The sequence below is a fragment of the Bos indicus x Bos taurus genome, chromosome 2 (genome assembly GCF_003369695.1).
Source record: "Bos indicus x Bos taurus breed Angus x Brahman F1 hybrid chromosome 2, Bos_hybrid_MaternalHap_v2.0, whole genome shotgun sequence".
Taxonomy (NCBI): Eukaryota; Metazoa; Chordata; class Mammalia; order Artiodactyla; family Bovidae; genus Bos; species Bos indicus x Bos taurus.
The window spans coordinates 17,511,366-17,525,476 of NC_040077.1; the positions used below are offsets into that span (position 1 = coordinate 17,511,366).

At 37.2% G+C, this 14,111-nt stretch overlaps 1 protein-coding gene across 4 annotated transcripts in view; it reads left to right on the plus strand.

Moving 5' to 3' along the window:
• The window catches only part of SESTD1 (SEC14 and spectrin domain containing 1), a 143,002-nt gene that overhangs the window by 48,927 nt on the left and 79,964 nt on the right, over positions 1-14,111 (plus strand). For 3 of the 4 annotated variants that reach the window (XM_027556391.1, XM_027556373.1, XM_027556383.1), the window contains exons 2-3: positions 687-778; positions 5,116-5,224. In XM_027556391.1, coding sequence (XP_027412192.1) covers positions 724-778; positions 5,116-5,224 — 164 coding nt within the window. In that variant the 5' untranslated portion in view covers positions 687-723. Of the gene's footprint in view, positions 1-686; positions 779-5,115; positions 5,237-14,111 lie in introns of those variants that run through there. The other variant, XM_027556401.1, reaches the window with a different exon arrangement.

The window sequence follows — 14,111 nt, forward strand, 5'->3', positions numbered from 1 at the left end:
TCTTTTGTAGGCAGGTGCCAATAGTAGTGACTTTTCTTTTTTAGTTGTATATGCAAAAGCTGTAAAATACTATTTCTTTTCAAAAGACTACATTTTTTTCAGGGCAAGGCTGTGAATTGAATTTTTAGCTTTAGCTGAAAGCACAGAGCTTGAAATGGAATAGGTTTATAGCAAGTATTTGTTAAATAAGTAATGTTTTGGTTTTCCAGTACTTATAAAAGTTACATTTACACAATATTATAGTCTTTTAAGTGTGCAGTAACATGTCCAGAAAAACAATGTATGTGCCTTAATTAAAAATATTTTATTGCTGAAAACGGCTAACCATCATCTGAGCCTTCAGCGAACTGTAATCTTTTTGCAGTGATAACATCAAAGATCACTGATCACAGACCACCATTATAAATTAGTGATAGTGAGAAATAATAGTAATGGCGAGAAAATTTAGTAATAGTGAGAAACTTTGAAATGTTGCAGGAATTGCCAAAATGTGACACAGCAGTCAGGAAATAAGCAAATCTTGTGGAAAAATGGCATCAATAGACTTGCTTAATTACAGGGTTACCACAAGCGTTCAATTTGTAAAAAAATACAATAAAGTGAAGCATAATAAAAATGTATGCCTGTATATATTTCATAGAGTAATTATTGCTATGCAGTTGACATTTAACTTTCTGTGTTTTCAGAGAGGAAAATTTATTGGAGGAAGTTTACTGGAGTAAAATGGAGGCCTCAGTGATATTACCCATTCTGAAGAAAAAACTAGCTTTCCTTTCAGGTATGTTTCTTCTTAAAATTGGAAGTGTTTGATGTATAAACTTGCTTAATCTTGTTTCTTTGATAATGCAAAACTCCACTTCCTTTTTCTAGGAGAGTTCTGTTTTAAAGGTGTTTCTGAGATACCTGTTACTCAGAATGGATAGCGGTGCAAGCCAGCTCTGTCACTTTTGGTGCTTGGCAGGCCAGTTTTTATTCTCTTCTTTAATTTGATTAAAATGACCTCTATAAGGCAGATACCATGATGTCTCACTTCTCATATGAAAAATGAAATAATTAATACAGGCTGAGAATAATGACTAGCCAGCATCTGACTTACCGTTTCTGAAATACAGAGTAATTCATTTTTGTGATATCCTCTGTCCTAGCTTTTATCTTCCATCTTTCTAGGAAGAAGAGTTATGAAATATGGTACATGGTTTTCTCTTTTCACTACTTGAACTTGGTTTATACAGGCTTGAGTTTACCTTCAGTTATTAACCCAAAGGCTGCATCAACAAAGAAGAGACAGAGAGAAGCTTTGAGATGTTTTACTAGTGTGAAGGCAGTGGTAACACTGGGTGTAGCAACTTCATGGAATTTTGGATCATTGAGTAAATTTGCACATGCTGTAGAATAGGTACTGTGGCCCACCTGTTGAAGATTAGTTAAATTATTTTATTTTGTTTTTTCTGTCTTATTCTCTTTAGGTTTTATCAGAATTGTCTTGATATTGAGACTACGATGTCCTTTTTCAATGTATATTGTATCTCTGTGATTGGCATGTTTTTCTAGTGTACGTTATTTGGATCACACATCGTTTGGATTCTGTTGATGTCTAGCAAGCTTGAGGGGACAACATGGCTATGGCAGCCACGATCAGTGCTCACCAACATCTAGTCCTCTTCTTTCTGGGCACACGGAAGACTGTCCCTCCAAGATCCCTGCAGTCACACACAGCCACATGAAAACTTCCAGCCAGTGAAATGAGAGCAGACATGCTATATTTGTCACTTTCAGCCTGAAGCCATGAAAAACCTCTACACAACGCTAAGATTCTCTTTTCATCCAAGAACATGGAGGTCTTACATGGACTTCACAGACAAAAAGATTAAAGTGGTCTGAATTGCTGAGTCATCATGTGGATGACAGCTGCCTTGGAAAGTTGCCCAGTACCACAGAGGATTCATATAAATTTTTGTGTGCCAAGTAACTGAAAAAAAAAAAAAAAAACACCAAAAAAAATAAAAAATAAAGGACAAACATACTGAATTTCATTAGTAATATTGCTTCTCTAATATGTGTTTCTTTTTTAAAAAAATAAACTTCCTCCCTTATCAGTTGACACTTAGATGTTTTCTACATTTTTTTTTTATGGTATTAATGGTGTTGTAGGAAGCATTCTTAACAGTTTGTGAGTTTTGTGCAAGTTCAGCAGTATAAATTCCTCCAAGTGGAAGTATTAAAGAGAATTTACATTTAAATTTGTGTTATATCTAGTCAGATTGCCCTTTAAGAATATTGTTTCAATTGTTATTTCTTTTCTCCCATTAGTGTATGAAAATAGAATAGACCCACAGACGTAAAAATAGACCCACAGATTTAAAAAATAAACTTGCAGTTACCGAAAGAGAAAGGGGAGGGAGAAGTTTGAAATTTGGAATTAACAGATACACACTACTATGTATGAAATACATAAAGACAAGCTCCTACTGTGTGGCCCAGGGAACTATATTCAATATTTTAAAATAACTGTACTCTTGCCTGGAAAATCCCATGGACGGAGGAGCCTGGTGGGCTGCAGTCCATGGGGTCGCTAGGAGTCCGACACGACTGAGCAACTTCACTTTCACTTTTCACTTTCATGCATTGGAGAAGGAAATGGCAACCCACTCCAGTGTTTTGCCTGGAGAATCCCAAGGACGGCAGAGCCTGGTGGGCTGCCGTCCATGGAGTCGCACAGAGTCGGACACGACTAAAGCGACTTCACTTTCACTTTTCACTTTCATGCATTGGAGAAGGAAATGGCAACCCACTCCAGTGTTCTTGCCTGGAGAATCCCAGGAATGGGGGAGCCTGGTGGGCTGCCGTCTATGGAGTCTCACAGAGTCGGACACAACTGAAGCGACTTAGCAGCAGCATACGGGAAAATAATCTGAAAGAGAATAGATCTATATGTATATAACTAAATCACTTGGCTGTGTGTCTAAAACACTGTACATCAACTATATTTAAATTAAAAAAATGCTTATTTGCCCATACTGTTGCAAAAAAAAAAATCTTTGTCAGTGATATTTTTGCATTCTTATTACACTTGTCTCTGCAGCATTTGACCCTGGTTACCATACCCAACTTGCAAGGATTTTTCTTCTTGGCATCTGCCTTCTTTTGTATTTACACTGGTGATTATTTTATTGTCCCTTAGTGAAAGCTGAGGGCATAAGGTTAAATGTAGTGCTAAATGTTAGACCTATCGTCTGCAGGCAATTTCACAGTGGTTTAGAGTGCTGCACTTCAGATATGAACCTTTTTGCAGATTTGGTTTAATGCAGGGATAAAGCTTAGTGGTTTTTGAGGAGCAGATGAAACTTTTCTGAACCCAGTCCCTCTTTCCTGACTTTCTCTGCTGCTGCTAAGTCACTTCAGTCGTGTCCAACTCTGCGACCCCATAGACGGCAGCCCGCTAGGCTCCCCCATCCCTGGGATTCTCCAAGCAAGAACACTGGAGTGGGTTGCCATTTCCTTCTCCAATGCATGAAAGTGAAAAGTGAAAGTGAAGTCGCTCAGTCGTGTCTGACTCTTAGCGATCCTATGGACTGCAGCCTACCAGGCTCCTCCGTCCATGGGATTTTCCAGGCCAGAGTACTGGAGTGGGGTGCCATTGCTACTGACTGTTAATTATTTCAGTCAGTAATATTCAAGCTTTTTGAATAATAGACAAAAACTTTTCAAACCAACAAAGTCCTTCAGGGAATACAGTTTGAAAACTATGGGTGCAGTTCTTTTAAAAAAAAAAAAAAGAAAAGAAAAAAACTAAACAACATATTCTAAACAAAAAACATTTGCACTAAGGCACTATTGATTATCTATTAAGTTAACCATTTGAAATTGCTGTTTATTGAGATTAAACAAAGTACTTGAATATCAGTAATTTATATGGTTAACCTGATAAAAGATCATTTATGTTTTGTACTTCGTCAGTTGTATCCATGTTATTCATAGGATGGAGAAGGAAATGGCAGCCCACTCCAGTATTCCTGCTGGAGAATTCCATGGTCAGAGGAGCCTGGCAGACCAGAGCCCACGGGGTCGCAAAGACATGCAAAGACACGGGGTCAGACATGACTGAGCTACTAACACTACACTTTATTCCTAGGAGCCATTTTTTTGTTTTTTGGTTTTTTGTTTCACTTCTTTCAGTTTTTAGTGAGAGAGATCATATGAAATTGTTTCCTTTAGTATTTACTGGCTTTTACATTTCTAAAATTGTCATAAATGTCAGTTGGGTTAAAAGATGGACTTCAGTGTGAAAACCAGTCATGTGGGGAGCTTTGAAAGAAGCTATGTGTATATAAAGTACTAGTTATGTTTTCATGTTTATGGAAATCAATGAGGACGTGAACGTCCATGAAATGCACATACACTCCACTTCCTGGCTTTCAGGCTTCTGTAAGCAGGTCCCGTACACTCTTCTCAGCTGGACAGTGTTTTCCCTTTATTGCCTCATGAACAGAGAATCCTATATGACCTTTGTAGTTACCTCAGATCATTCCTTGTCACAGAATGCTCTTTTGGCTAGGTTTATAAATTCTATCCATTTTTCTTAAGTTTTTTAACTTTTCTATGTACCTTTATACATTTATTATGGCTCTTATGTTCTCCAATTTCTAAATCCCTATTTATAATATTTTATATTTTGTACAGCACAGCCCAGCAAGCTGTCATATTTCATACTATTATTTCTTATGACTTAAAGTTTTTCTTCCTGGATTGATTAGAAATTTATTTTGTTTTACTTGTAAATGCATACTGTGCTGGGCACACAATAGGTGTTTGATGAATTGATTACAATCAGGAGTACACTGAATGGAAGAAATTAAACAAAATGGTAATTGCTATGTTTAGGTGAAGACTTCATGGGTGAATTTTTTTTCCTCTTATTTTTTTTGTAAATTTTGTACAATTTTACTGCACTACTATAAGCATTTATAACATATAAAATAAACAGCCATTATATAGTTTTTTACTTATGTCTTAACCTTGAAATTGTTTTTGTAACTTTGAACTCAAGTATATATTATTCATTTAGTGCTTCAGTATCTCTTACATGTTAAATTTACATATTTTTTTCTTTAATAGGAGGAAAGGACAGACGAAGTGGCCTCATTCTGACAATTCCATTATGCCTAGAACAGACAAATATGGATGAGCTGAGTGTCACCTTAGACTACCTACTCAGCATTCCAAGGTGACTCTAAAGGTGTCTTTTCTTAAAATTCAGTATGTTTTCATTTACTTACTAATGATTCCTGCCATTGTTAAACTGTAGTTTGTTGTCTTATTTGCTTTTATTATCAGTGAAATTATAGTCAAAACACAAGAATCAATACTATATAATGCCATAGCAGATGAAATAAAGACATTTTATATTCCTGGTGCACTGAATGATAACAGATTTCTAAAATGTATGTGCTGTTACCTTTTAAGGAATACAAGAGTGAGCATCTGTCTATACACCATGTAATTTGAGAAAACTTAGAGAAGTGAATCTTGTATTTAGGAAGCCACTTATATATAACTGAGCCTCTGGTGGCTCAGACAGTAGAGTCTGCCTGCAGTGCAGGAGAGCTGAGTTTGATCCCTGTGTCGGGAAGATCCTCTGGAGAAGGAAATTGCAACCCACTCCAGTATTCTTACCTGGAGAATCCCATGGACATGGGGTTGCAAAGCGTCAGACACGACTGAGCGACTTCACTTTCACTTTCTTTAGATATAACTATATAGATATAAATATATCTGTGTTTTTTAATATATTGGATGAAGGCTGTTTGGAGTTTAAAATGTTTTTTTAAAAATGCAAAAATGTTTATATTTTAATCCAAAGAGGTTGGATTTTTAATTTTTATATTTCTTGGGTGAAGACAAACCTTAACCCTTTGTATATGCTTGAGCCTACCCTTCACTACAGCAGCGACAGACACACCCCTCCCCAGCTTCCCTTCCCACATGTGATATTTGGGGGCTGAAGTCGGACTGCACATTAGACTCATCTGGAGATTTTTTTCAAAATTTTTATGCCTGAGCATCCACCTCCAGAGAGTCTGATCCAGTTGTTCCTGGGAATCCTGCTTATCAGAAAAAAAAATTCTTTTAAGTTTCCCAGACAATTTTTATATGCAGTCAGAGTTGCAAACCATTGCAGTAATGAGGCCGGATTTTTTATGTGTGTTTGTAGAATGTAGAGGTGGTAAAAGGAACAAAGTTATCTCTTAAATAATGCTGGTAAGCTTCAGATGCATTTTAAACATTTTAGTCAGAGCAGACAATTCTTTATATCTTTTTCTTGTACTTGAATTGTTGACATAATAAATTATTTAATTTTAAACCACTTTGCAGAATACAAGGTTAAAATTGTATTTTAGAACAGCTGACTTTAATCCCATCTGCTTCCAATATTGGTCTATAATGTAATGATTCTATTGCTGAATGTTTTTTCAGTATTAGAGGAACAGAGGTCTCCAGGTAAAACTTTCAATTTTTTTGTTTTTGCTTTCTGGAAAGGAAAGTTATCAGACCTCACAATGGATTAGTACTAAATAACCTTGCTAATTCTCTGAGCTGCTGACTGCTAATTTATATTATTCTTCATTAGATTGTGAACTGCTTTTTAGGTAAACAACACTGGTTAAACATATAACTGGCAAATTATCAAAAAAAAAAAAAAATTCATGGTTTCATAGGTGGTTAAAAGTGCTGAGGGAACTTAGAGACCATCTGAACCAACTGCCTTATTTTTCCACTTGAGGGGATTGAGACTCAGAAGTTAGTTACTTGCCCAGGATTACACAGTCAATTAGCAGTAGAGCTGGGGTTAGAATCCGCAGTTCCTGACAGCAAGCCAGAGATCTTCATACTTCAAATGAATAGAATACAGTGTAGTTGCATCTTACCTGAGGTGAGGTTCTAAAGTATAGAATGTAATGCAAAAATTACTGATAGTCAAAATCACCCTTGAAAAATGCCTAAGGAAGAATTAGAGACTTAGATGAACTGTTATTTTGTGAATATGCTAGGTTTTCTTCCAGCATTAGAACATGTCATGGAGACTAAGTTCCAGAAGACACAGTTGGCTTGTGGTTAGGTCTGTGATAAGAATGTGCATGCTGGTATATACTAGGATCACACTCAGCCTCCCAGGATGCTCATACTATACGAGGCACTGGGTAACTGAGGCTAAGGGACCAGCGGTTTCACTCATGTTTCCTGTCTGTTCACTCTGGGTGTGCAAACAAGAACTACAGTAGAGGGCAAAATAGCCTACACTATTTAAACATTCTCTTTCTCTCTTTCATTCTTGTATAGGTATGGTGGCTCAGCGGTCAAGAATCCACCTGCCAGTGCAAGACACCCAGGTGTGATCGCTGGGTCGAGAAGATCCTCTGGAGAAGGAAATAGCAACCCATTCCAGTATTCTTGCCTGGGAAATCCCATAGACAGAGGAGCCTGGCAGCCTACTATTCATGGGGTCACATAGAGTCGGACATGACTTTGAAACTAAACAACAATACTGTGCATGCTGAGGCCCTTTAATTGTGTCCAACTCTTTGTGACCCTATAGATTGTAGCCTGCCAGGCTTCTCTGTCCATGTGATTCTCCAGGCAAGAATATTGGAATGGGTTGCCCTGCCCTCCTCCAGGGCATCTTTCTGACCCAGGGATCAAACCCGTGTCTCTTAGTCTCTTGATTGGCAGATGGGTTCTTTACCACTAGCTCTACCTGAGAAGCCCACGTATAATACTATTGCAGTGTAAATTATGAATCAGTTTCTGCATACATACACATACATACACCTGCCAGCTAACAGAGAAAATATAAGTTGAAATAAGGTGAAAGAATTCAATTTAGCAAGACAAAATAGAGATCTGGATACTTTATTTTTGATAATTGTTCTAAATTTTGACCTTCTCAAGTATTTGCAAATGGCTCTGAATTTTTAGCCTTCTGCTTTTCTGGACCAACCTCCTATAACTTTGGCTTTTAAAAACATAGTTGGCAACTTTAATCAGTACTTGCTATTTCATTAGTGAGCTCAAGTGTTTTCATTAGTGAGCTCAAGTGTTTTTGAGGTCTTCTTTGCAAGCCTGAAGAATAATTTATTAGGTGTAATCCTAAAAAGTGGTTTTTCTCCTTCAGAATGCCTACTATTCAAAACTACTTTTAAGTTGTGTTATGAGAAGTTTCAAATATACAGAAAAGTTGAAGGAACTGTGCAGTAAACATCATTACGCCCATCACTCAGAAGCCTGCACCCTGTGTTGTGATACTTTATCACGTGTCTATGTGTTGATCCATCCCTCTTTCCATCCCAGAACTGTTTTAAGTTTACCCTATCAGATCAGGCTCAGCCTCGGGCTAGAAGGGTTTTCCTTTTTTTAGTATATCTGCATTTTTATGTGTGTGACTTGCTTGTTTCTCCAAGCCCCTGCTGTTAAAGTTTAGCTCCTTTCGATTGCTGATGTCTCCGGACAGCTTCAGCAATGTAACTAGCTAATGTGGCATCTTCTTTATAGGAGATGTCCAAAAGGAGTCTGTCTTTGCAGTGAAAATGTTAGCATTTTGAATATTACTAAGTTATTTAAAAATGGAAAGGAACTATTCAGTTTCTTATCTATGAAAGTTCAAGTCGCTCAGTTGTGTCCAACTCCTTGTGACCCCATGACTATACAGTCCATGGAATTCTCTAGGCCAGAATACTGGAGTGGGTAATCTTTCCCTTCTCCAGGGGATCTTCCCAAGCCAGGGACTGAACCCAGGTTTCCTGCATTGCAGGTGGATTCTTTACCAGCTGAGCCACAAAGGAAGCCCTTATTCATATTTTATGCCTATTTTAACGACCAGGGGCAGGGTGTGATACCTGCCTGTTTCAAATGGGTAACCCAGCACCACTGAAAATGAGAACATTTCCTTATTCTTTGTCACACACAGTTTGGCCCTAAAAGCTTGTTTTTTTGTTCCAGACTCTTGATCAGAGGGGCTGAGAAGAAAGGAGAGGTTCAGGTTCATCATTGACTTCCCAGGTGGCGCAGTGATAAAGAATCCACCTGCCAGTGTAGGAGACACAGGAGATGTGGATTGATCCCTGGGTTGGGAAGATCCCCTGGAGGAGGCCGTGGCAACCTACTCTAGTGTTCTTGCCTGGAAAATTCCATGGATAGAGGAGCCTGTCAGGCTTCAGTCCACAGGCTTGCAAAGAGTTGAACACAACCTAGCAACTGAGCACACTTTCATGACCTGAATATAAGTTTATGTTCAGGTCTTTGTGAAGTTCAAGACTAACTATTACTGCCCCATTTTCTAGAAAGGATTTTTAATGAAAAATAATATAGACTGAAACCGTTGGACCAACCTGAGTGCTAAATTTTAGGAGAGGTAAATGGAGTTTTTCATTTGTTTTTCCAGCAATTGCTGTACATTTTAAAAATAAACAACATGATCAGAAATTGAATCCATGATTCAGAAAGCATAATCAAATTCAAGATTCCCTTACGGAGGTAGAGACATGACATATAAATTAATTTGCAAATCTTTTCATTAAAAAAGTAAATACTGAGATTAGCTTTATCTTATTTTTTTTAATTTTATTTTATTTTTAAACTTTACAATATTGTATTAGTTTTGCCAAATATCAAAATGAATCTGCCACAGGTATACCTGTGTTCCCCATCCTGAACCCTCCTCCCTCCTCCCTCCCCATACCCTCCCTCTGGATCGTCCCAGTGCACCAGCCCCAAGCATCCAGTATCGTGTATCGAACCTGGACTGGTGACTCGTTTCATGCATGATATTATACATGTTTCAATGCCATTCTCCAAATCTCCCCACCCTCTCCCTCTCCCACAGAGTCCATAAGACTGATCTATACATCAGTGTCTCTTTTGCTGTCTTGTATACAGGGTTATTGTTACCATCTTTCTAAATTCCATATATATGCGTTAGTATACTGTATTGGTGTTTTTCTTTCTGGCTTACTTCACTCTGTATAATAGGTTCCAGTTTCATCCACCTCATTAGAACTGATTCAAATGTTTTCTTTTTAATGGCTGAGTAATACTCCATTGTGTATATGCACCACAGCTTTCTTATCCATTCATCTGCTGATGGACATCTAGGTTGCTTCCATGTCCTGGCTATTATAAACAGTGCTGCGATGAACATTGGGGTACACGTGTCTCTTTCCCTTCTGGTTTCCTCAGTGTGTATGCCCAGCAGTGGGAGTGCTGGATCATAAGGCAGTTCTATTTCCAGTTTTTTAAGGAATCTCCACACTGTTCTCCATAGTGGCTGTACTAGTTTGCATTCCCACCAACAGTGTAAGAGAGTTCCCTTTTCTCCACACCCTCTCCACCATTTATTGCTTGTAGACTTTTGGATCGAAGCCATTCTGACTGGCGTGAAATGGTACCTCATAGTGGTTTTGATTTGCATTTCTCTTATAATGAGTGATGTTGAGCATCTTTTCATGTGTTTGTTAGCCATCTGTATGTCTTCTTTGGAGAAATGTCTATTTAGTTCTTTGGCCATTTTTTGATTGGGTCATTTATTTTTCTGGAATTGAGCTGTAGGAGTTGCTTGTATATTTTTGAGATTAGTTGTTTGTCAGTTGCTTCATTTGCTATTATTTTCTCCCATTCTGAAGGCTGCCTTTTCACCTTGCTAATAGTTTCCTTTGTTGTGCAGAAGCTTTTAAGTTTAATTAGGTCCCATTTGTTTATTTTTGCTTTTATTTCCAATATTCTGGGAGGTGGGTCATAGAGGATCCTGCTGTGATGTATGTCAGAGAGTGTTTTGCCTATGTTCTCCTCTAGGAGTTTTATAGTTTCTGGTCTTACGTTGAGATCTTTAATCCATTTTGAGTTTATTTTTGTGTATGGTGTTAGAAAGTGTTCTAGTTTCATTCTTTTACAAGTGGTTGACCAGTTTTCCCAGCACCACTTGTTAAAGAGATTGTCTTTAATCCATTGTATATTCTTGCCTCCTTTGTCAAAGATAAGGTGTCCATAGGTGTGTGGATTTATCTCTGGGCTTTCTATTTTGTTCCATTGATCTATATTTCTGTCTTTGTGCCAGTACCATACTGTCTTGATAACTGTGGCTTTGTAGTAGAGCCTGAAGTTAGGCAGGTTGATTCCTCCAGTTCCATTCTTCTTTCTCAAGATAGCTTTGGCTATTCGAGGTTTTTTGTATTTCCATACAAATTGTGAAATTATTTGTTCTAGCTCTGTGAAGAATACTGTTGGTAGCTTGATAGGGATTGCATTGAATCTATAAATTGCTTTGGGTAGTATACTCATTTTCACTATATTGATTCTTCCAATCCATGAACATGGTATATTTCTCCATCTATTAGTGTCCTCTTTGATTTCTTTCATCAGTGTTTTATAGTTTTCTATATATAGGTCTTTAGTTTCTTTAGGTAGATATATTCCTAAGTATTTTATTCTTTCCGTTGCAATGGTGAATGGAATTGTTTCCTTAATTTCTCTTTCTGTTTTCTCATTATTAGTGTATAGGAATGCAAGGGATTTCTGTGTGTTGATTTTATATCCTGCAACTTTCCTATAATCATTGATTAGTTCTAGTAATTTTTTGGTGGAGTCTTTAGGGTTTTCTATGTAGAGGATCATGTCATCTGCAAATAGTGAGAGTTTTACTTCTTCTTTTCCAATTTGGATTCCTTTTATTTCTTTTTCTGCTCTGACTGCTGTGGCCAAAACTTCCAAAACTATGTTGAATAGTAATGGTGAAAGTGGGCACCCTTGTCTTGTTCCTGACTTTAGAGGAAATGCTTTCAATTTTTCACCATTGAGGATAATGTTTGCTGTGGGTGTGTCATATATAGCTTTTATTATGTTGAGGTATGTTCCTTCTATTCCTGCTTTCTGGAGAGTTCTTATCATAAATGGATGTTGAATTTTGTCAAAGGCTTTCTCTGCATCTATTGAGATAATCATATGGTTTTTATTTTTCAATTTGTTAATGTGGTGTATTACATTGATTGATTTGCAGATATTGAAGAATCCTTGCATCCCTGGGATAAAGCCCACTTGGTCATGGTGTATGATCTTTTTAATGTGTTGCTGGATTCTGATTGCTAGAATTTTGTTAAGGATTTTTGCATCTATGTTCATCAGTGATATTGGCCTGTAGTTTTCTTTTTTTTGTGGGATCTTTGTCAGGTTTTGGTATTAGGGTGATGGTGGACTCATAGAATGAGTTTGGAAGTTTACCTTCCTCTGCAGTTTTCTGGAAGAGTTTGAGCAGGATAGGTGTTAGCTCTTCTCTAAATTTTTGGTAGAATTCAGCTGTGAAGCCGTCTGGACCTGGGCTTTTGTTTGCTGGAAGATTTCTGATTACAGTTTCAATTTCCATGCTTGTGATGGGTCTGTTAAGATTTTCTATTTCTTCCTGGTCGAGTTTTGGAAAGTTGTACTTTTCTAAAAATTTGTCCATTTCTTCCATGTTGTCCATTTTATTGGCATATAATTGTTGATAGTAGTAGTCTCTTATGATCCTTTGTATTTCTGTGTTGTATGTTGTGATCTCTCCATTTTCATTTCTAATTTTATTGATTTGACTTTTCTCCCTTTGTTTCTTGATGAGTCTGGCTAATGGTTTGTCAATTTTATTTATCCTTTCAAAGAACCAGCTTTTGGCTTTGTTGATTTTTTGCTATGGTCTCTTTTGTTTCTTTTGTATTTATTTCTGCCCTAATTTTTAAGATTTCTTTCCTTCTACTAATCCTGGGGTTCTTCATTTCTTCCTTTTCTAGTTGCTTTAGGTGTAGGGTTAGGTTATTTATTTGACTTTTTTCTTGTTTCTTGAGGTATGCCTGTATTGCTGTGAACTTTCCCCTTAGGACTGCTTTTACAGTGTGCCACAGGTTTTGGGTTGTTGTGTTTTCATTTTCATTCGTTTCTATGCAAATTTTGATTTCTTTTTTGATTTCTTCTGTGATTTGTTGGTTATTCAGCAGCGTGTTGTTCAGCCTCCATATATTGGAATTTTTAATAGTTTTTCTCCTGTAATTGAGATCTAATCTTACTGCATTGTGGTCAGAAAAGATGCTTGGAATGATTTCTATTTTTTTGAATTTACCAAGGCTAGATTTATGGCCCAGGATGTGATCTATCCTGGAGAAGTTTCCATGTGCGCTTGAGAAAGAAGTGAAATTCATTGTTTTGGGATGAAATGTCCTATAGATATCAATTAGGTCTAACTGGTCTATTGTATCGTTTAAAGTTTGTGTTTCCTTGTTAATTTTCTGTTTAGTTGATCTATCCATAGGTGTGAGTGGGGTATTAAAGTCTCCCAAACGCCAAGTAAATTCCACAAAACAACTTCTGAATGCCGGCAGAGGACATCAGGCACCCAGAAAAGCAACCCAAGTCTTTGAAAGGAGAGAGAAGAAATACAGCTCCACCCACCAGAACACGGACACAAGCTTCCCTAACCAAGAAACCTTGACAAACCACCTATACAAACCCACACAGAGCGAGGAAACGCCACAATAATGACAACTCCACAAACTGCCAGAATACAGAAAGGACACCCCAAACTCAGCAATTTAAATAAGATGAAGAGACAGAGGAATACCCAGCAGATAAAGAACAGGATAAATGCCTACCAAACCAAACAAAAGAGGAAGAGAGAGGGAATCTACCTGATAAAGAATTCCAAATAATGATAGTGAAATTGATCCAAAATCTTGAAATCAAAATGGAATCACAGATAAATAGCCTGGAGACAAAGATTGAGAAGATGCAAGAAAGGTTTAACAAGGACCTAGAAGAAATAAAAGAGAGTCAATATATAATGAATAATGCAATAAATGAAATTAAAAACACTCTGGAGGCAACAAATAGTAGAATAACAGAGGCAGAAGATACGATTAGTGAATTAGAAGATAGAGTGGTAGAAATAAATGAATCAGGATAAAAGAAAAACGAATTAAAAGAAATGAGGACAATCTCAGAGACCTCCAGGACAATATTAAACGCTACAACATTCGAATCATAGGGGTCCCAGAAGAAGAAGACAAAAAGAAAGACCATGAGAAAATACTTGAAGAGATAAT